This window comes from Podarcis bocagei (genome assembly GCF_964188305.1).
Source record: "Podarcis bocagei genome assembly, chromosome: 15".
In the NCBI taxonomy this organism is placed as follows: Eukaryota; Metazoa; Chordata; class Lepidosauria; order Squamata; family Lacertidae; genus Podarcis; species Podarcis bocagei.
The window spans coordinates 1,463,602-1,484,982 of record NC_138141.1 but is presented as its reverse complement, the minus strand read 5'-3'; the positions used below and the strand labels follow the sequence as shown (position 1 = coordinate 1,484,982).

Here is a 21,381-nt window from a genome sequence, read left to right as displayed (position 1 = left end):
TTACTTAATGTGGATTACAAAATTTTTGCAGACATTTTGGCAAAAAGATTTAAAAGAGTGTTGATGGAGAAGATTCATAAGGACCAAGCAGGCTTTCTCCCAAAAAGGCACCTATCAGACAATGTAAGGAATATAATAGACATTTTAGAATTGCTAGAGGTGAAAATAAACACTAAAGCAGTGCTGATCTTTGTGGACGCGGAGAAAGCCTTTGACAACATTTCTTGGAGTTTTATGAAAAAGAATCTTCATGGGATGGGGGTAGGCCAAGGATTTGAGAATGGTATGGGTGCGATATATTCTGAACAAAAAGCCAAGTTGATTGTAAATAATGTGATAACTGAGGAACTTAAAATAGAAAAAGGAACACGACAGGGATGCCCAATTTCCCCATTGCTTTTTATTTCTGTCCTGGAGGTGTTGCTGAATATGATTAGAAACGACCAGCAGGTTAAAGGTGTACAGGTCGGAGTTAAACATTATAAGTTAAGGGCATTTGCAGATGACTTAGTATTGACCCTACAAGAGCCAAACACTAGTACGAAAAGGGTGTTGGAGATAATTCAACAATTTGGCCAGGTAGCTGGATTCAAACTGAACAAACAAAAAACGAAAGTTTTAGAAAAAAATTTAACAGTCATGGAGAAGGAGAAATTTCAAGAAGAGACAGGTTTGACAGTGGTTAAGAAGGTGAAATACTTAGGGGTTTATTTGACATCTAAAAATTTGAATTTGTATAAGGACAACTATGAAAAATGTTGGTTAGAAATTAAAAAAGATCTAGAAATATGGTCAAATTTGAAACTGTCAATGTTAGGCCGAATTGCAGTTATTAAGATGAATGTATTGCCTAGAATGTTATTTTTGTTTCAAACCTTACAGATTCTTGACAAGATGGACTGTTTCAAGAGGTGGCAGAAAGATATTTCGAAATTTGTCTGGCAGGGCAAAAAGCCCAGAATTAAATTTAAGATATTGACAGATGCCAAAGAAAGAGGGGGGTTTGCCCTGCCGGATCTAAAATTGTACTATGAAGCAGCTGCGTTTTGCTGGCTGAAAGACTGGATGCTCCTCGAGAACACAGACATGTTGGATTTGGAAGGGTTTAATAATGCATTTGGTTGGCATGCATATTTATGGTATGACAAAATCAAGGTGCATAGGGCCTTCAAAAACCATATTGTCAGAAAAGCATTGTTTAATGTTTGGATAAGATACAAAGATTTGTTGGAAAACAAAACCCCTAGATGGTTGTCACCCTTGGAGGCTAAGGCATTGAAGAAACTCAATATGGAGGCCGGATGGCCAAAGTATTGGGAAATTCTGGAACAGGGTGGAGATAAATTGAAATTACAGAGTCATGAGAAACTGAAACCTAAATTACAAGACTGGCTTCAATATTTTCAAATAATGGAGGTTTTTAAACAGGACAGGAAAATTGGCTTTCAGGTGGAAAAATCAAAATTAGAGACTGAACTGCTAGAACCCAATACTAAGAATTTGTCAAGAATGTATAATTTGCTGCTGAAATGGAACACACAAGACGAAACAGTTAAATCGGTTATGATTAAGTGGGCACAGGATGTTGGGCATAATATTATGTTTGCTGACTGGGAATGGTTGTGGAACACCGGTATTAAATTCACGGCATGTAATGCCTTAAAGGAAAATATTATGAAAATGATCTACAGGTGGTACATGACCCCAGTCAAGCTAGCAAAAATTTACCATTTGCCTGATAATAAGTGTTGGAAATGTAAAGAAACTGAAGGTACTTTCTATCACCTGTGGTGGACGTGCCCGAAGATTAAGGCTTTCTGGGAAATGATATATAATGAAATGAAAAAGGTACTTAAATGCACTTTCCCTAAAAAACCAGAGGCCTTTCTCTTGGGCATCGTCAGCCAATTGGTGTCAAAGAAGGACAGAACTTTCTTTATGTATGCCACAACAGCAGCAAGAATACTCATCGCAAAGTATTGGAAGACACAAGATCTACCCACCCCGGAAGAATGGCAGATGAAAGTGATGGACTATATGACATTAGCCGAGATGACTGGCAGAATTCGCGACCAGGGAAAGGAGACGGCGGAAGAAGATTGGAAGAAATTTAAAATTTACCTTAAGGACTACTATAAACTTGTTGAATGTTAGAATGTCGAGGTTTTGAGTAAGAAAGGGTTACAGCGATATAAGACTAGACTAAAGGAAAGATTAAGAGGACAGAGGACTGACAGAAATATTTAGAGTTGCTAAAAACTTTTGGACATTGGGATGCAGAAAGGGGAGGTATGGGGAAGTCTGAGAAACATGGTTCATGAAAAGAAGGTTATGAAACTATACATGTGTGTATGTCTTTTTATATGTTTGTATTGTTTTAAAAAAATTGTAAAATCAATAAAAAATTTATATATAAAAAAAAAGGAAAGCGCAATGCTGGTGGTCAACAAAAGAGGTTCAAAGATTCTCTCAAGGCAAATCTAAAAAAATGTTGTATAAACATGTACAACTGGGAAACACTGGCCTGCGAGCGTTGCAACTGGAGAACAGCCTTTACCAAAGGTGTCCTGGGCGTTGAAGACACTCGAACTCAGGACAAAAGGGAGAAACATGCTAAGAGGAAGGCATGCTTGACAAACCCTCACCGTGATCAACTCCTGCATGGAAACCCCACTGTGGAAGGACATGTGGATCCAGAATTGGCCTCCACAGTCACTTACAGACTCACTGTTAAAACCGTGTTCATGGAAGACCATCTTCCTCGGCTACCAGGGGTCGCCAAAAAAGAAGAAGGAAGAAGAAGAATTTAGAAGAGCGCTTCAGGGTTTGGCCTGTGATGCAGGACTGTCCCACTATCCTTTTATTAGAAGAGTCCACTGATTATACTTGGGGGATCTGACTGACTCTCAGTTTTTAGGTTAGGAAGGAAACTTCTCCCAGCACAAAAGTGTCTGGAGATCTGGAAAGACCTTTCAGTTTTCCCTTGAAGTACCGGTATGTGCATTGTTAGATGCAGAAGAGTTTATTTCTCATGATGTTGCACCATAGCAAAACAATACAAATATATATATAAAATCATGAAAAAAATAATCACTTCTGAAAAACAAAATCAAACATGTGCACAGCTTTAAATAAGGGTGTGAGCTGGAAGTGCCCAGTGTAGTTTTGACATTTCTACTTCTAGCAAAAACTGCTGTTTAAATCTTGTTTTCCTTATATATAGCACATTAAACAAATGTGGCAAGCCCCCCACAATCTCAAAATCCACTATGCAATGTTGAAAAGTGACTATACACAAGCAGCAATAGTGCTCTCCTAATTGGATACTCAAGGTTGCTGTTGGGGGTTTTTTAATTGGGTTTTATAAACAAGAATAATGTTTAAAAATCCTCCCATAATCATTAATCAGTTTAAACATATAATACTATGGGGCATCCTGCCAACCTAGCAGTTCGAAAGCACGTCAAAGTGCAAGTAGATAAATAGGTACCGCTCCGGTGGGAAGGTAAACGGCGTTTCCGTGCGCTGCTCTGGTTCGCCAGAAGTGGCTTAGTCATGCTGGCCACATGACACGGAAGCTGTACACTGGCTCCCTCGGCCAGTAAAGTGAGATGAGCGCTGCAACCCCAGAGTCGGTCACGACTGGACCTAATGGTCAGGGGTCCCCTTTACCTTTTTACTATGGGGCAGCCCTTTACATCAGATTCCATGAATACATCTTTCAATCCATCTTAATACGGTTTAAGGCCAGCCATGCAGGATAAAAGTCTTCAGATTGAATTAAAGCCTCTGCTTCCTGGCGCAAAGGATCTCTTTTCCGAGGTGCATTTTGAAATTTGCTCTTGAATTTCAATGTGTGATCTCAAGCTGGGGTTGCCTTCATGGTGCCCATACGTGCAAAGGCATCATTGAGGTCTTCTTCTGGTGCCCACAAAGCCTCTGAGACTCCCCCCCTCTCTCCCTGGCTTCTTGGTCATGAGGCAACGAGATGTCCTCACCTCATTCTCTAGTTAATTGTGTGGAGAAAGGAATGCCTGAAGTGGCACACAATCTGATATCCAGGTAGAGGCCAGGCCCAGACTTGGACCTCCTCAGCTTCAGAAAGGTTTCTGCACAGTACCACATACATGACATCCACACCTTTTATGGGCAGAATATAATGATGAAAATAACCAATATTTTATTTTGGTCCCTTCACCACAAGGTCTGGGGGTAGACTTCAACAATTAAAACACAATATTAAAAACTGTTTAAAACAACTTACTACCACAGAAATAAGGTGGAGCCTTAAAATATGAATCTCTAGAGTCAAAAGCCACGGTTCAGAGGTGTGTTGTCAGCAGTCGCCGAAAGTTGTACAATGAAGGTGTCAGATGCACCTCTGTGGGGAGAGCACCCCGAATTGGGCCCAGAAATGAACGGAGGTTTTATGGGATCTAAACAGAACCCCAGCTAGAAGTCTGGGTGCTACACTACGGACCAATGGATGTTTCCGAGCCATTGTCACAGGCAGCCCCATGTAGAGCGCATCGTGACCATCCAATCTGGAAGTAACTAGCAGCCAAGTCACCTCTGTCGAAAAGGTGCCATCGCTGGCAAACCAGTTGCAGCTGAAACAAGGGACTTGTAGCCTCTGAGGCACCACAGCCTTCCATGACAGTGTGGGATCTAACAGCCTCACAGACAGTGACCCTGTTCTTCCTAGGGGAGGGCAACCTTGTCCAGAATACAGGCTGGCCGTGAGATGTGGTGGCCAAAACCCCTGAATCGGCTACTCACGTTGGTTGTCTTTTTGTAATAGTCTATGTGATGAATGTCTCGAGCCAGGCCAAAATCAGCAATCTTCATCACACTGTCTTCTGTCACCAATACATTCCTGGCAGCCAGATCACGGTGAATGCACTAGCGATGAGACACAGATTGTTAGGGACCTGCAAGAAAGAAGCAGCAGCCCTGGGAGGCCTTGACACCTCCCTCAGAGGAATGCAGGGGCATTTTCAGCTTAAAACAAAACAGGGAACATAACAGCAAAAGAGGGCAAAATTATTTTTGACCAAGCTAACTTGCAGCCTGCATATATGACGTGAACCAAGCAATCTGTGTGCCTCCTCCCTTGCGAGGGACCTACCCTGTTGTTGCAAGAGAAAGAATCTCACTTCTTTGCCTCCATACCCCATTACACATTTTTGTCTGAACTTCTGTGGAATTCTGAAGCCCACACAGCCCCCCCCCCACCATTATAACAACAACAAAGTTACAGATCCAATCAAACAATAAGCAAAGGGCTTCTGCATCCAAAAAGGCAGTATCCAATTGTCAACCTAATCCTTCTGCCTTTTTCTGCAGCAGACAATTTAAATAATTCCCTGGCCCTTCTATCCCTCTGGTCGCCTGCACAGCGGCCTCCTCAGCCCCCGTCCTCCTGTATGCACTGCACACCCACCATTCCTGCTGCGACTGCTCACCTTCTTGGACGCCAGGTATTCCATGCCTCTGGCCACTTGGTACGCGCAGGACACCAGGTCTTTGAAAGAGAGCTGCTCCTCTGGGATGTGGGTGGGGTTGTAGCAATATTCCATGCCTGGGGGGCGCCGAGCCTGCAAGTATTCCCTCAGGTTCCCTTTGGATGCATACTCCACGATCACATAGAGCGGCCCTGGCGAAGAGGAGACAGGCCTTGGGTTCAGAGAGCACAGCAGAGCCTGTCCTCATGCAATCTCCCACTCAACAGGGCTCCTTTCTGTTGTGACCAGTGGCAGACAGAGAGGATTTGTACATTTGAGTTGCAAGACATGCTCTGGTAACCTCTGTGCTGGATTACTGCAGGGAGTTGTTATACGTGGGGCTGCCTTAGAAGACGGTTTGGGAACTTCAGATGGGGCAAAATGCAATGGCCAAGCTGCTCACCAGAACTAGACGGTTTGAGCAAATTACACTGATCCTGGCCCAACTGCACTGGCTGCCAATTAGTTTCCGGTCCCAATTCAAGGTGCTGATGTTGACCTATAAATCCTTACACGGCTCAAGACCTCAGGGCCTTAAGAACTGCCTCTCCCCATACAAACCGGGCCAGACCCTGAGCTTGCCATCTGATGCCCTTCTCTATGTACCTCCTCCCAGAGAGGTTCGGAAGGAGGCAGCAGGAGAGTGGGCCTTATCTGTCCTGGCTCCCCACCTGTGGAATGCTCTTCCCCAGAGAAGCTCACCTGGCGCTATCATTACATGTCTTTAGGCACCAGGCAAAAACAGTCCTCCTTACCCAGGCCTTTAACCATTAAATGATCTATGGCCTGTTAAAGATTGGGGGGGGGGGGAGAGATTATTATTTCATTATTATGCTGTTTTTTATTATGTTTTTTATTACTGATGATCCGTAAAATGTGTTCTTACTGTTGTAATCCACGCTGGGATCTTCTGATAAAGGGCAGTATATATATTAAATAAATACAGTGGTGCCTCGCAAGACGAAATTAATTCGTTCCGCAAGTCTCTTCGTCTTGCGGTTTTTTCGTCTTGCGATGCACGGTTTCCCATAGGAATGCATTGAAAATCAATTAATGCATTCCTAGGGAAACCGCCTTCAGACCAGGTCCGGGGACACCCTGCCCCCGGACCTCTTCTGAAGGCTGGGGGGGGGGACAAGGGCTTTTCTTCCCACCCCCAGCATTTTAAAAAACCCTGGGACAGCGGAGGACTTCTCCGCTGTCCGGGGCAATCTTAAAATGCTGGCGGGCGGCATTTTAAAATCGCCCCGGACAGCGGAGGACTTCTTCGCTGCCCGGGGCGATTTAAAAGCCCCTGGGAAGGCAGGCAGGGGGGGACAAAGACTTTCGCCCCCTGCCCGCCTTCAGAAGGTGTTCCCGCCCCCCGCCCCACTTCGGAACAGCTTTCCGAAGTGGGGCGGCTGGGGCAGGTGTCCCCACCCCCCCTCCCCACTTCGGAACAGCTTTCCGAAGTGGAGCGGCGGGGGCAGGTGTCCCCGCCCCCCCTCCCCACTTCGGAACAGCTTTCCGAAGTGGGGCGGCGGGGGCAGGTGTCCCCGCCCCCCCTCCCCACTTCGGAACAGCTTTCCGAAGTGGGGCGGCGGGGGCAGGTGTCCCCGCCCCCCCTCCCCACTTCGGAACAGCTTTCCGAAGTGGGGCGGCTGGGGCAGGTGTTCCCGCCCCCCCGCCCCACTTCGGAACAGCTTTCCGAAGTGGGGCGGCGGGGGCAGGTGTCCCCGCCCCCCCCCACTTCGGAACAGCTTTCCGAAGTGGGGCGGCGGGGGCAGGTGTCCCCGCCCCCCCTCCCCACTTCGGAACAGCTTTCCGAAGTGGGGCGGCTGGGGCAGGTGTCCCCGTCCCCCCTCCCCACTTCGGAACAGCTTTCCGAAGTGGGGCGGCTGGGGCAGGTGTTCCCGCCCCCCCGCCCCACTTCGGAACAGCTTTCCGAAGTGGGGCGGCGGGGGCAGGTGTCCCCGCCCCCCCTCCCCACTTCGGAACAGCTTTCCGAAGTGGGGCGGCTGGGGCAGGTGTCCCCGCCCCCCCCCCACTTCGGAACAGCTTTCCGAAGTGGGGCGGCTGGGGCAGGTGTCCCCGCCCCCCCGCCCCACTTCGGAACAGCTTTCCGAAGTGGGGCGGCTGGGGCAGGTGTCCCCACCCCCCCTCCCCACTTCGGAACAGCTTTCCGAAGTGGGGCGGCTGGGGCAGGTGTCCCCACCCCCCCTTCGGAACAGCGTTTAAAAATCCTTCCCGGGACACGGGGAGATTTTAAAATGCTGGGGTTCGGCAGCGCTTCGCTCCCGACCCCCAGCATTTTAAAACCTCCCCGGGACACGGGGAGATTTTAAAATGCTGGGGTTCGGCAGCGCTTCGCTCCCGACCCCCAGCATTTTAAAACCTTCCCGGGACACGGGGAGATTTTAAAATGCTGGGGGTCGGCAGCGCTTCGCTCCCGACCCCCAGCATTTTAAAATCTCCCCGGGACACGGGGAGATTTTAAAATGCTGGGGGTCGGCAGCTAACGCTTCGCTCCCGACCCCCAGCATTTTAAAATCTCCCCGGGACAGGGGGAGATTTTAAAATGCTGGGGGTCGGCAGCTAACGCTTCGCTCCCGACCCCCAGCATTTTAAAATCTCCCCGGGACAGAGACTTCTCTGCTGTCCCTTGGAGATTTTAAAATGCTGGGGGTCGGCAGCGAACGCTTCGCTCCCGCCCGCCAGCATTTTAAGATCGCCCGGGGCAGGCGGGGGGGGGGGGGGAAGGCAGGCGGGGGGGAGCAAAGACTTTTGCCCCCCGCCGGCCTTCAGAAGAGGTCCTCTTCTGATGGCCGGCTGTGGGCGAAAGTCTTTGCTCCCGACCGCCAGCATTTCCCTATGGGCTTTCGTCTTGCGATGCAAGCCCATAGGGAAATTCGTCTTGCGAAGCGCCTCCAAAACAGAAAACCCTTTCGTCTTGCGGGTTTTCCGTCTTGCGAGGCATTCGTCTTGCGGGGTACTACTGTAACAATAAGAAGAAATTAAAGGACAAGCACTTTACAGAGTTCAAAGCCCAGCACACAACTATTCGTCTTTCTAATTGACTTTGGAGCGACCTCACACCTATTCTCAAGCAGGAAGGAATATAGAAAGCTTTCTTACACCTTCTAACTACGGGCCCATTAAAGCTCAGCCCTGTCTCCTCTGACTGGCAGCACCTGGGTCACAGGCAGAAAAGGGCTTCCCCATCACCTGCTGCTTGAGATTTCCTTCAGGGGAGAGGTCAAGGGTTTCTTTCATCTTAACAAAATATATGTACCGTATTTTTCGCTCTATAACACGCACCCGACCATAACACGCACGTAGTTTTTAGAGGAGGAAAATCCGTAGGCATGCCACCCGTAGGCATTCCCTCCATAACACGCACAGACATTTCCCCTTACTTTCTAGGAGGAAAAAAGTGAGTGTTATGGTGCAAAAAATACGGTACCTTTTTGTAAGAAAACCTCTAAGTGGCTTACACAAAAAAAGATGTTTTTTTTAAAATTCTCAATAAAAACAGCTAAGAACAGGTAACAGTCAAGAGATGACTAAACTTTCAAGAGATGATAAAAATCAACAGAAGCTAAAAAGAGATAAAACACATTTAACTAGTGGATAGGCTTGTCCTGAAACAGAAACACTTCCAGCTATTTTTAACTGGGGACATTCTGCCGTCCTCTGCTCTTCCACGGAGCCACAACTGGTTCCCCCCCCCCCGAAAAGAAGTGCTCAGCCCTCACCATCCTGAGTACAAGCTCCCAGGAGATTGATGATGTTCTTGTGTTTGCCAATAATCTTCATCATCTCCATCTCAGAGATCAAGTCAGACAGATCTTTTTCCGTGGCGTCGGCTGAGGAAGAAAAAGACATTGGTGCTGGCAGGTTGAGATTAAGAGTGGCTCAAAAAGGAATCAGCAGCTAAGGCTCCTGGGCACCCCCCCCCCAAAAGAAAGTAGTGCGTGGCCCTTCGATAGAGACAAAGGAGAGAAAAGTGGCCATGTAATAAAGGTGCCGGCAAACTGGAACATGCCCAGGAAAGCAAAGCGGAAGGGTTTGGGTATGTTTAGCTTAGAGATAAAAGATGGTGAAGGTGATTTGATATCCATCCTCAGATATTTGAAGGGGAAAAGAAGATGGGGAGAAAATTTGTTTTCAGTCACTCTAGTGGGTAGGACATGAGCCAATGAGTTCAAATGACAGGATAACAGGATTTATACAAAACCTTAGGAAGAATGTTCTGATGGTATGAGCTATTTGGAGCAGGCTGCCTTGGAAGATTTCAGCAGTTTTTAAGTAGAGGTCGGATGCAGGCTATCAGGGATGCTGCAGTAGTGGGTTTTCAATACTGATAGGGGGTCTGAATATAAGACCAGCTCTGAAGTCCCTCCCAACTGTATGATTCTACTGCCCCTCTCCATGGCCCTGAAGGAAAAGCAAGCGCGAGATCCATAGGCCAAGGGGGGAGCATCTCAGGCGACAGCTGTGGACTTGGGCAGCTGCTCCCTTGGAGGGGAGCACACTGGGAGCCCCACAGCAGAGCAGGATATAAATGGAACACCAATTAAGTAATTCTAAAATGTAGCTGCCAACAAGAGAGTTCAGAGGAATGGAAACATGGCTTGTGGAAGCTTCAGAACACATTTCTCTTCTATGATATCATAATTTGGATAGATACATAAACCTCTTGGCCAGCAGGCACATATAAAGAAATATATTTTTAAAAAACCTGGAGTGGTGGCAAGCAGAGCCATGATGTCTCAGTTGGTGATATTGCTACATACAGAAATGTTTTTATGCATTTTCTTTCTTATCTCTCTCTCATTTAAAAAAGCTTTTTATTTACTTATTCCGAAGGGAACAAATAAACATCATTAAGCTGGCCTTAACGGCAAAAATATTCTATCCATCTTGATTTAATTGTTTAATTAATATAGGTGTAGAATTTAATCATCAGTCTTGTTTGGATACCTATTTGGACACAGGATTGCCTATGTGAATGCATTTTCTTTCAACTGAACTAGAGAGTCTTGCCGTTATCCTGTTTATATGTAACACAAAGCAAAACCATGGCTTGGCAGAAGCATGCAGGTGCTCAGGGAGGAAATCAAAACTACTTTGCTCCTCCTCAGACCCTGCAGTGAGCTAAGTTATGGTTTGGCTTAGCATGTGGTCTGGACCTAGGCTTATAGTCTGCCTTGTTCCAGACAAGTCATGAGTTTGCTCCTTGTGGTTTGTCTGGACACATTCCAGGCAAACAAAAGCAATTAAGGAGGAGGCAGCAAAGTGGGGCAGTTGAGAGGTGTGCCCTGGAGGACTCCATTTGGCCCCTGGGTCTAAGTTCCCCCCATCCCTGCTCTTAAGGAAGGGATGGGATCATTCACTGCCCTTTTTGGTACAAGCTATGAAACCCATTTTGGGACACGCCAGTCACCTGACATTGCAATCATCAACGGATGAACATAACAAATGTGAACAGATGAAAATATTTCCAAAAGTTAAAAACGCAGACTTAAGCCCCTCAATGGCAGAAAGTCAGCTGTTGTTCTTCAAGAGGCCCTTGGAACAAAGGACACATGCAGGTCTTTTGGAAGGAAACACGGAGCAGCCTGAAGAGAAGTTACAGGAAAGCCGTTACTTACATTTTAGCATCTTCACTGCCACTTTGGCCACTCGGTTTGGCTTGTCTTTGTCTAGTCCGATGGCCTCAGCAAGCACCACCTGCCCAAAGCAGCCTTCCCCCAAAGGTTTGCCCAGAATCAGCCTAGAGGAGAGCAAGAGAAAGCAGGTGATGGCAGGGAGGAGGCTGTCCCTCTTCAGCTCAAATGCACTTCAGCTCCAAGTCCTCACTTGCCCTTGGCTCAACACCCAACAGAAATTTCTTTCTTCTTGTAGATGGTTCTGGCTTTGACAATCTGGACCTACAGTGGCACCTCTGGTTACGAACTTAATTCACTCCAGAGGTCCGTTCTTAACCTGAAACTGTTCTTAACTAGAGGCGTACTTTCACTAATGGGGCCTCTTGCTGCCGCTGTGCCGCCAGCACATGATTTCTGTTCTCATCCTGCGGCAAAGCTCTCAACTCGAGGTAACTCTTCCAGGTTAGCGGAGTTTGTAACCTGAAGCATTTGTAACCTGAGACGTTTGTAACTCGAGGTACCACTGTAATACCGTATTTTTTGCTCTATAAGACTCACTTTTTCCCTCCTGAAAAGTAAGGGGAAATGTGTGTGCGTCTTATGGAGCGAATGCAGGCTGCGCAGCTATCCCAGAAGCCAGAACAGCAAGAGGGATTGCTGCTTTCACTGTGCAGCAATTTCTCTTTGTAGGGCAGCAGTTGAAGAAGGAGCAAAAAGGGTTTTCTTGTGTGTGTGTGTTTCTTGTGGCTGATTAGCTCTTTTCCCTGTGTAAAGGTCAGAGGGGGCAGGGTTTCTGTTGAGGCAGGGGATTAGCTGTGGGAGGAGCTTATCAGAGTTTGTAGGGCAGCGGCGCGCGCCTAGCGGCGCGCGCAGTTATATCCATCTTTTAGATTTAGGGGAGCTAGTCTCAAACGTTTGTTGGGGGAGACCTAGGTTTTTTTTTTGTGGGCGAAGTTATTTGTCCTGTCTTCAAGCTTTTTATGATGGAGGACCTCTGTAGCCACCCCCAACAACACGATCTCAAGATGGAAGGGGAGGGAACAGCTGCAGTCGCCTGCGATTCCTGCGCAATGTTTGCCATCTTGCCAAAGGTTGCAGGCAGCTTCACCTGCAGCAATTGCATGTTGATTGCCCTTTTAAAAGACAAAGTCCAGCAACTGGAGGAACGTGTAGCTACGCTCCAAAGAATTAGAGAGCTGGAGCTCTTCTTGGAAGCAACAGAGCACACCGTCCCCACCAAGGAGGAGACAGGGGACTCCCCTGAGAAGGAGGCTAGTTCATCAACACAGGAGCCAGATATATGGAGAAACGTGACTCAAAGAAGTAGGAGGCCCAGGGTTCACTCTGATTGTTTAGAAATACACAATCGCTTTGAGGTCCTCTCCCCTAGCATGGAAGACGAAGAGCAGACTCCATTTGAGGATCTCTCCCTCATTACAGTCGATCAGGTATATGAAGACGAGCAGCAAAGTCAGTCCTCAGGGAATGTGCAGGCGACCTTGGAACGGACAGCTCACGGAAGAACCCCGACCAAACCCAAGAGGAGGCGTGTAGTGGTGATAGGGGATTCCCTACTGAGGGGATCAGAAGCAGTGATCTGTGGGCCTGACAAGATGTCTCGGGAAGTGTACTGTCTCCCCGGGGCTAAGATCCAAGATGTAACTGAACGACTGCAAGGAATCATAAAACCCACTGACAAATACCCCTTCCTCTTGGTTCATGTGGGAACCAATGACACTGCAAGCAATAGCCTCCAGAAGATCAAAAGAGACTACGAGGCTCTCGGCAGGAAATTGAAGCAACTAAATGCACAAATTGTCATCTCATCTGTCCTCCCAGTTGAACGACGTGGCCCAGGGAGAGAGGGGAAAATAGTGGAAGTGAACAGCTGGCTTCGCAAATGGTGTAAACAGGAACGGTTTGGATTCTTAGATCACGGACTGCAGTTTCTTGAAGATGGACTTCTGGCAAGTGATGGGCTGCACCTCACAACGGTTGGGAGGAATGTTTTTGCCAAAAATCTCAGAAACCTCATCAGGAAGGCTTTAAACTGACTAATGTGGGGGAGGGAGACAGTGTTCCTGAAGGTAGGAGTCTATCAATTAATGAAGATGATCATCCAAATGTCATAGACCAAATGGAGCAAACAGCACGCGGACCTAGTGGTGGGAGGAAAAAATCCTTAAATAAGAGACACGGGGGAATGATTAATGGACTTCAATGTCTGTACACTAATGCGCAAAGCATGGGAAATAAACAAGATGAGCTTGAGCTCTTGGTACAGCAAACTAAATATGACATAATAGGCATCACTGAAACCTGGTGGGATAAGTCCCACGATTGGAATGTAATAATGGGGGGATACAATCTATTTCAGAGAAACAGACCAGACAAGAAAGGAGGAGGAGTGGCGTTATATGTCAGGGATGTGTATACCTGTGAAGAGATCCAAGATTTAGAACCTCAAAGCCAATGTGAGAGCATTTGGGTCAAAATTAAGGGAGAGAAGAATAACAGAGACCTCATTGTGGGAGTTTACTATAGACCCCCAAGCCAAACGGAGGACATAGATGATGCCTTCCTGGAACAGATGGCCAAGCATGCAAAAGGAAGGGAGATAGTAGTAATGGGGGACTTCAATTACCCGGATATTTGTTGGACGTCAAACTCAGCCAAGAGCATAAGGTCAAACAGATTCCTCACTGGCCTTGCAGACAACTTCATTGTCCAGAAAGTGGGAGAAGCAACAAGAGGAACAGCCATTTTAGATCTGGTCCTAACCAATGTTGATGACCTGGTTAGTGGGGTAGAAGTGGAAGGATCATTAGGCGCGAGTGATCATGCTCTTCTGAAGTTCACTATACAGCGGAAAGAAGCAGCCAAGCATACTAGGACTCAATTTCTTGACTTTAAGAAAGCCGACTTCATAAAACTTAGGGAAGTGCTGGGTGAGATCCCATGGACAGCAATACTAAAAGGAAAGGGAGTTCATGATGGCTGGGAGTTTGTTAAGAGGGAGATAGTAAAAGCACAACGTCAGGCAATACCAATGAGACGGAAACATGGAAGGTGCCTAAAGAAGCCAGGGTGGCTATCTAAAGAACTTTTAACTGAATTAAGATTAAAAAAGGATGTGTACAAAAAATGGAAAAGGGGGGAAACCACCAAAGAGGAATTCAAACAAATAGCCAGCACGTGTAGACACAAAGTCAGAAAAGCTAAAGCACAGAATGAACTCAGGCTTGCTAGAGAGGTTAAAAGCAACAAAAAAGGCTTTTATGGGTATGTTCGTAGCAAAAGGAAGAACAAAGAAACAGTGGGGTCACTCAGAGGAGAAGATGGTGAAATGCAAACAGGGGACACAGAAAGGGCTGAACTCCTCAATGCCTTCTTTGCCTCAGTCTTCTCCGATAAAGAAAACAATGCCCGACCTGAAGAATTTGGAGCAAATGATTCAGCAAAGGAAACACAGCCCAGAATAACTAAGGAGACAGTACAAGAATATTTGGCTAGTTTAGATGTATTCAAGTCTCCAGGGCCAGATGAACTGCATCCAAGAGTATTAAAAGAACTGGCAGATGTGATCTCAGAACCACTGGCAGTCATCTTCGAGAAATCCTGGAGAACAGGCGAAGTCCCGGCAGACTGGAGGAGGGCAAATGTTGTCCCTATTTTCAAAAAGGGGAAAAGAGAGGACCCAAATAATTACCGCCCAGTCAGTCTGACATCAATAGCAGGGAAGATTCTGGAGCAGATCATTAAGCAAACAGTCTGTGAGCACCTAGAAAGGAATGCTGTGATCACCAATAGTCAGCATGGATTTCTGAAAAATAAGTCATGTCAGACTAACCTGATCTCATTTTTTGACAGAATTACAAGCCTGGTAGATGAAGGGAACTCAGTGGATATAGCCTACCTTGATTTCAGTAAGGCATTTGACAAGGTGCCCCATGATATTCTTGTAAAGAAGCTGGTAAAATGCGGTCTTGACTCTGCTACCACTCAGTGGATTTGTAACTGGCTGACTGACCGAACCCAAAGGGTGCTCATCAATGGTTCCTCTTCATCCTGGAGAAGAGTGACTAGTGGGGTGCCACAGGGTTCTGTCTTGGGCCCGGTCTTATTTAACATCTTTATCAACGACTTGGATGATGGACTCAAGGGCATCCTGATCAAATTTGCAGATGACACCAAACTGGGAGGGGTGGCTAACACCCCAGAGGACAGGATCACACTTCAAAACGACCTTGACAGATTAGAGAACTGGGCCAAAACAAACAAGATGAATTTTAACAGGGAGAAATGTAAAGTATTGCACTTGGGCAAAAAAAATGAGAGGCACAAATACAAGATGGGTGACACCTGGCTTGAGAGCAGTACATGTGAAAAGGATCTAGGAGTCTTGGTTGACCACAAACTTGACATGAGCCAACAGTGTGACGCGGCAGCTAAAAAAGCCAATGCAATTCTGGGCTGCATCAATAGGAGTATAGCATCTAGATCAAGGGAAGTAATAGTGCCACTGTATTCTGCTCTGGTCAGACCACACCTGGAGTACTGTGTCCAGTTCTGGGCACCACAATTCAAGAAGGACACTGAGAAACTGGAACGTGTCCAGAGGAGGGCAACCAAAATGGTCAAAGGCCTGGAAACGATGCCTTATGAGGAACGGCTAAGGGAGCTGGGCATGTTTAGCCTGGAGAAGAGGAGGTTAAGGGGTGATATGATAGCCATGTTCAAATATATAAAAGGATGTCACATAGAGGAGGGAGAAAGGTTGTTTTCTGCTGCTCCAGAGAAGCGAACACGGAGCAATGGATCCAAACTACAAGAAAGAAGATTCCACCTAAACATTAGGAAGAACTTCCTGACAGTAAGAGCTGTTCGACAGTGGAATTTGCTGCCAAGGAGTGTGGTGGAGTCTCCTACTTTGGAGGTCTTTAAGCAGAGGCTTGACAACCATATGTCAGGAGTGCTCTGATGGTGTTTCCTGCTTGGCAGGGGGTTGGACTCGATGGCCCTTGTGGTCTCTTCCAACTCTATGATTCTATGATTCTATGATTCTATGATTCTCTTGCTGTTCTGGCTTCTGAGATTTAGAATATTTTTTTCTTGTTTTCCTCCTCCTAAAACTAGGTGCGTCTTGTGGTCTGGTGCGTCTCATAGAGCGAAAAATACGGTAATTTGTGGTTGGGATGGAATTTTACCCTTCAGACACAGCTGTAAGTGGTATTTTTGCGTTCTGAGAATGAAAATGTTGAAGAGTGGCAAGATATTGCAGTTTTCCAGTTTTCTGTAAAACCCATGGCTGTAAGATGGGATGGGGGACTTGTGGCCTCATCATCCCTGACCACTGGCCATGCTGGCTGGAGTTGATGGACTTGGGAGTCCAATGTCTGACAGGTCACATGTTCCCCATCCCTGGGCTACAATGAAAGTTCAGAATTGAACAGTTCAGGTACTGACTCCACTTAAAGTGGGGAAAGAATAACTTAGTAATTCCACCTTCCTTAAGCACAAGTTAAGCAATTGTTTAAAGAGCTGGTTAATACAAATCAGTAGTCAACTGGTAAAACTTTTGCAGGACTATACCACTTTAGGCTGCAGAGAAGGGATACATGCCTGAATGCTCCCTTCTAAAAACAGCAACCTACCATGCACACCCAAAACTATCATGCCAGGGGGAAGGTTTCAGTCTAGTGTTTTCTCTGATATACTGTTTTTCTGTGTGTAGAGTTTTTTGTTTTTGTTTTACATGCTAAAGTCAGCCTGTTTGTTTTTACAGTCCTAGGCAGGCAGCAGCCAAAACAGGAGGTTAATCATATCTCTGGTGAGACACACCTGCTCATTCGAACCAGTTGTAAAGTGATTCCGAATTACATTAGCAGCACATGATCTTGCTAGTTGCCCTTCCATCTACAGTGGTACCTCGGGTTAAGTACTTAATTCGTTCTGGAGGTCCGTTCTTAACCTGAAACTGTTCTTAACCTGAAGCACCACTTTAGCTAATGGGGCCTCCTGCTGCCGCCATGCGATTTCTTTTCTCATCCTGAAGCAAAGTTCTTAACCCGAGGTACTATTTCTGGGTTAGCAGAGTCTGTAACCTGAAGCGTATGTAACCCAAGGTACCACTGTATATCACATCAAAAGAAGGGCCAAACCAGATGAGACTTTAAGAGATACATTATTCGGCCTCCTGCCCCTTTAAATCAGGGATGGGAAACCTTTTTCAGACTGAGGACCACCTTCTCATCTGGGCAATTTTCTCAGGGTCAGAGGAAAAGTGGGCAAAGCAAGAAATGTGCATGTTACCTCTGTAGAGCAGGCTAGTTTCTTTTTTCAAAAAAATAATATTTATTAAAAGTTTCAAGATTACAGAAAAGAAGAAAAAATAGGAAACAACACTACAATACATAAAAAAGAAGGAAAAAAAACAAAGCATACAACAATACAGCAAAAAGATAAAGAAAAAACAAGAAAAAAACCCACAAATCCCATATTACATATCTTTAACTTCCATCTGCTTGTTTCATTGACCTCCTCACACCTCCCTTTTTGTATTCTAGTTTAATTAGTTATTTCAGCAAATTATTTCCATCTTTCTCAATTTTTATTGATAATTTATCTTAACAATTTAACCTATTATTTAACTCAACAAATCCTTTCCATCTTTCCCCATATTCTGTTATTCAAATTGCCTTGATTTATTTAACCTTATCTTACCATAAAATACCTTAGAGCTTGAAACTTAATACTCAATTATACATAACTCCTTATATCATTTCTACTAAAGCCATATAGTATCATTCCAACATTTTCCCTAATATTCATTAATTTTAGGCTAATTCCCTAAATAAAATTTTTTCTTTATAAATTTTCTTCCAATCTTCATCCAACATCTCTTCTTCCTGGTCTCGGGTCATGTCAGTCCTTACTGTCCATTCCATCTAGTCCATCAACCTGGTAGCCTTATGTCCGAGGCCCTTAAGTCTCTTCCATGTCCCTTCTGCAGATCTTCTTCTTGTTTATACCTGCACTTTTCCTTGTCTTTTGTTGGTCTCTTTCTTAATTTCTTTCCTTTCTCATTGAGGAGTAGGTCTCTGGGAGGTTCCAGCCCAAAATTATCTCCATCTCCCTTCATCAAACCAGCCCATTCCCCACAGTCCCACTCCCCACAGTCATCAATGTAATCCAAAAAATATTTAAGAGCATATTTCAAAGTCCCTCCGAAGTTAAGAACCTCCTCAGCTCCAGACTCCCCCTGGCCCACTCCAACTTCAATCTTCAAAAACAGCGGCTTATGCTCCTGCAGGGCCTCGGATCTCTCCATTTGTATTATTTGAGGTGCAACCACAACCTCCTCCATTATCTTCTGCACTTGCCCAATCAATACAGGTTCCTGAGTTGGTCCCTGAATGGTTTCTGTATCAATATTCCCTGTTTGTCCACAGTTATTGACCACAACAGTCATCAAATCCGTTTTCTCATTCATCAAATCCATCTTCTCATGCATCTGTTCCAACAAAGCACTTGTCTTGCATAAAGCAAGCACCAAAACTTCCTCCCAGCTCATTTTTATTCAAGGTCAAAAGGACTGATCCCACGATCTTAATCTCACATCTGTAGAGTCCTCAAGTAGACTGCAGCAACAATTTAACAAGCTCCCTCTAGGAGACAATTTCTATTTGTATCCATCTTTTTAAGGCAAGTCCAACAAAGGAAAATTACTTTCATTTTTCAGATATTTTGTTTCTTTAGAATGCAAAAGGCAACATTGGAATCAGTTTATTTCTCTTCTTTAGCTATCTGTCAAAGTATTCCATTCACAGTCAGTGAACCTCTCCAACAATTTCTGTCTCTGACCCCCCGTTCCCAGGTTTGAGACGGTGGAAACTTATCTTTCTTCACTCCCTCTCCTGCAGGCTTAAACAAAGATCCCCCCCTTTTTCCTGCTTCCAAGGGGGTTTTAGTGGTTATAAATGAAGGAAATTTAGACTTTTTTAACGACTTTCCAGACTCTAGCTTACAAGGTTTTTGCTTCAGTCTATATACAAAAAGTGGAAGGCGGACTTCCTGTTTGAACCTTCCCGCTTCGGTGCCAAATTAGGATATTTCTTGATCCAATTTTCCGTTTCTACTCATGGGTACTTGTTTTAAATCCAATTGTCCACAGGAAAAAGTCAGCGCTCTCCGGCAATGGCTGTGCGGCTTCACTCCGTGAAAGTAGCAATCAGTTTGCAGCACCGCGCCGCTCACCCCACTTCACTCCGGAACCCCGAAATGGGGTTCCCCGTGAGTAGGGGAGGCGCTCCTGGTGCCCTGCCGAACCCCACGTTCCCAGGCTTCCTCCGCCTGGGATTTCTAGCGGGTCCCCACCTTCGCCGCGGCGGGAAGACCCAGTTTCCACGGAGCCAGTTCCTCCTGTCGGAGGAACTCCGCCATTCGCCGATGGCACTAACCTGGAAGTTAGAGCAGGCTAGTTTCAACACACACTCGCACAACCCTCTCTGTCCTCCAGCCAGGAACCAAGAGGCATGGTCAGAGTTCAAAGGCACATTGGAGCCAGGAAAAAGCACCAATGGGGGTATGAAGTAGGGCTGGGGAGGGTCTAGGGAGGCAGGTTGTGGCTGAAGTAGCATGGCCTGGAGAGACTTGAGGGCCAGGGAGGTTTCCCACCCCTGCTTGGAATTGTGGGTGAGAAGCCCTCCCTCATCCTGGCTCCAAAGTACCTTGTTATCAATAGATAAATGGGAATCTGCTACACTTTCTGTGGAATAATATTCTGTCACCTACAATGGTGAGAGATGTTACCACTTTCATAGTATCTGCAATTCTCTGCCTTGTTTTGAAATACAACATTACTAGAGCTTTTCTTGCTCTGCTTCTGAAATTTCTGGAAAGTTGCAGAAATCTCCTTTGTGCAGGGGAAATGGGTTTCCTGCTCACCTCTCCCCAGAGGACCAAAACACCGTCATGAGCACTGGCCTTTTCCAACTGATACAATGAAAAAAGAGAATGGACCCCAAGCCAACAAACACAATAGCTTCTTCCTCACCAGTATCTGAGGGCACAGAGTAGAAAAGGTGTCAGACATCCCTGCTTGGCTGAGAAAGAGTAGAGTTTGTTACCTGTCTCTGGGAAGCTCCCAACGGGGGTCTTCTGGCAGCTCGTATTCAGAGACACCTGCCAGCATTGGGATCCCACTGGAGGAAAGCCGTGAGGGGCGCACAAGCATCACACCAGAGTTCATGGAAGAACTTGAATCAGCTGATACCTGCAGGGAAGAGTGGAAGTTACCTTCGGCAAAAAGACCCCATGAGTTCAGCTCTGGTAGGGAGAAGAGTTGCTCACCTCCAAGGAGACTATATTTATCTGTCCTGGGACCTGGGTCCTTGCTGCTGTAAACAAACTTTGCTCACTCAGGGCTTGCAAAAGTACCACAGAATCATAGAATATGGGTCACCTCCAAGGATCACCTAGTCCAACCACCTGCAATGCTGGAATCTGAATATATATGACTGAAAGCCATCCAACCTCTGCTTAAAAACCTCCAAGGAAGGAGAGTCCACAACCTCCTGAGGGAGTCTGTTCCACTGTCAAACTGCTCTTACTGTCAGAGAGTTCTTCCTGGTGTTTAGTTGGAATCTCCTTTCTTGTAACTTCTTGGTTCCATGTGACAGCCCTTTAGAGATTTGAAGAGGGCTATCCTGTCACCTCTCAGTGTCCTCTTTTGCCAGCTAAACATAATCAGCTCCCTCAACTATTCCTCATCAGGCTTGGTTTCCAGACCCTTGATCATCTTGGTCGCCCTCCTCTGCTCCCCTTCCAGCTTGTCAATATCCTCCATAAACTGTGGTGCCTAGAACTGGACACAGGACTCCAGGTGGAGTCTGACCAAAGCAGAATAGTGTGGGAATATTACCTCACAGCCCTACCCAGTCCCTGTCATCCTCCTATGGCCATGTCAAAATTCAGAGAGCCCAGTCATGCAGGGCTCCTCTGCATTTTGTAATCTGCACTGTGGAAATGCTGAATTTTGTATTCAGCATCCAGAAATTTTTGAGCTAACTTTTCAAAACAAGTTGCTAGGCATTATGGTTTCAATGGCTGGGGGAGGGGTATATGCAAATCTGTTTAATTTGCATTACATTATACTGGCTACAGGATTCCGTTTTCCATGGCACAGAACCTTGGCTTGTTTTTACTTTTGTTACATGATGAGGTCAGGATTGCAACAGCTGCATGCA

General features: G+C 46.0%; 1 protein-coding gene across 9 annotated transcripts in view; it reads right to left on the bottom strand.

Moving 5' to 3' along the window:
* The window catches only part of FGFR1 (fibroblast growth factor receptor 1), a 109,373-nt gene that overhangs the window by 9,994 nt on the left and 77,998 nt on the right, over nucleotides 1-21,381 (bottom strand). For all 9 annotated transcript variants that reach the window (XM_081171388.1, XM_081171391.1, XM_081171387.1 and 6 more), the window contains 5 exons: nucleotides 20,263-20,408; nucleotides 11,138-11,259; nucleotides 9,239-9,349; nucleotides 5,466-5,656; nucleotides 4,780-4,902 (listed from right to left, as the gene is read on the bottom strand). In XM_081171388.1, the coding sequence (XP_081027514.1) occupies nucleotides 4,780-4,902; nucleotides 5,466-5,656; nucleotides 9,239-9,349; nucleotides 11,138-11,259; nucleotides 20,263-20,408 (693 nt within the window). The remainder of the gene's footprint in view (nucleotides 1-4,779; nucleotides 4,903-5,465; nucleotides 5,657-9,238; nucleotides 9,350-11,137; nucleotides 11,260-20,262; nucleotides 20,409-21,381) is intronic.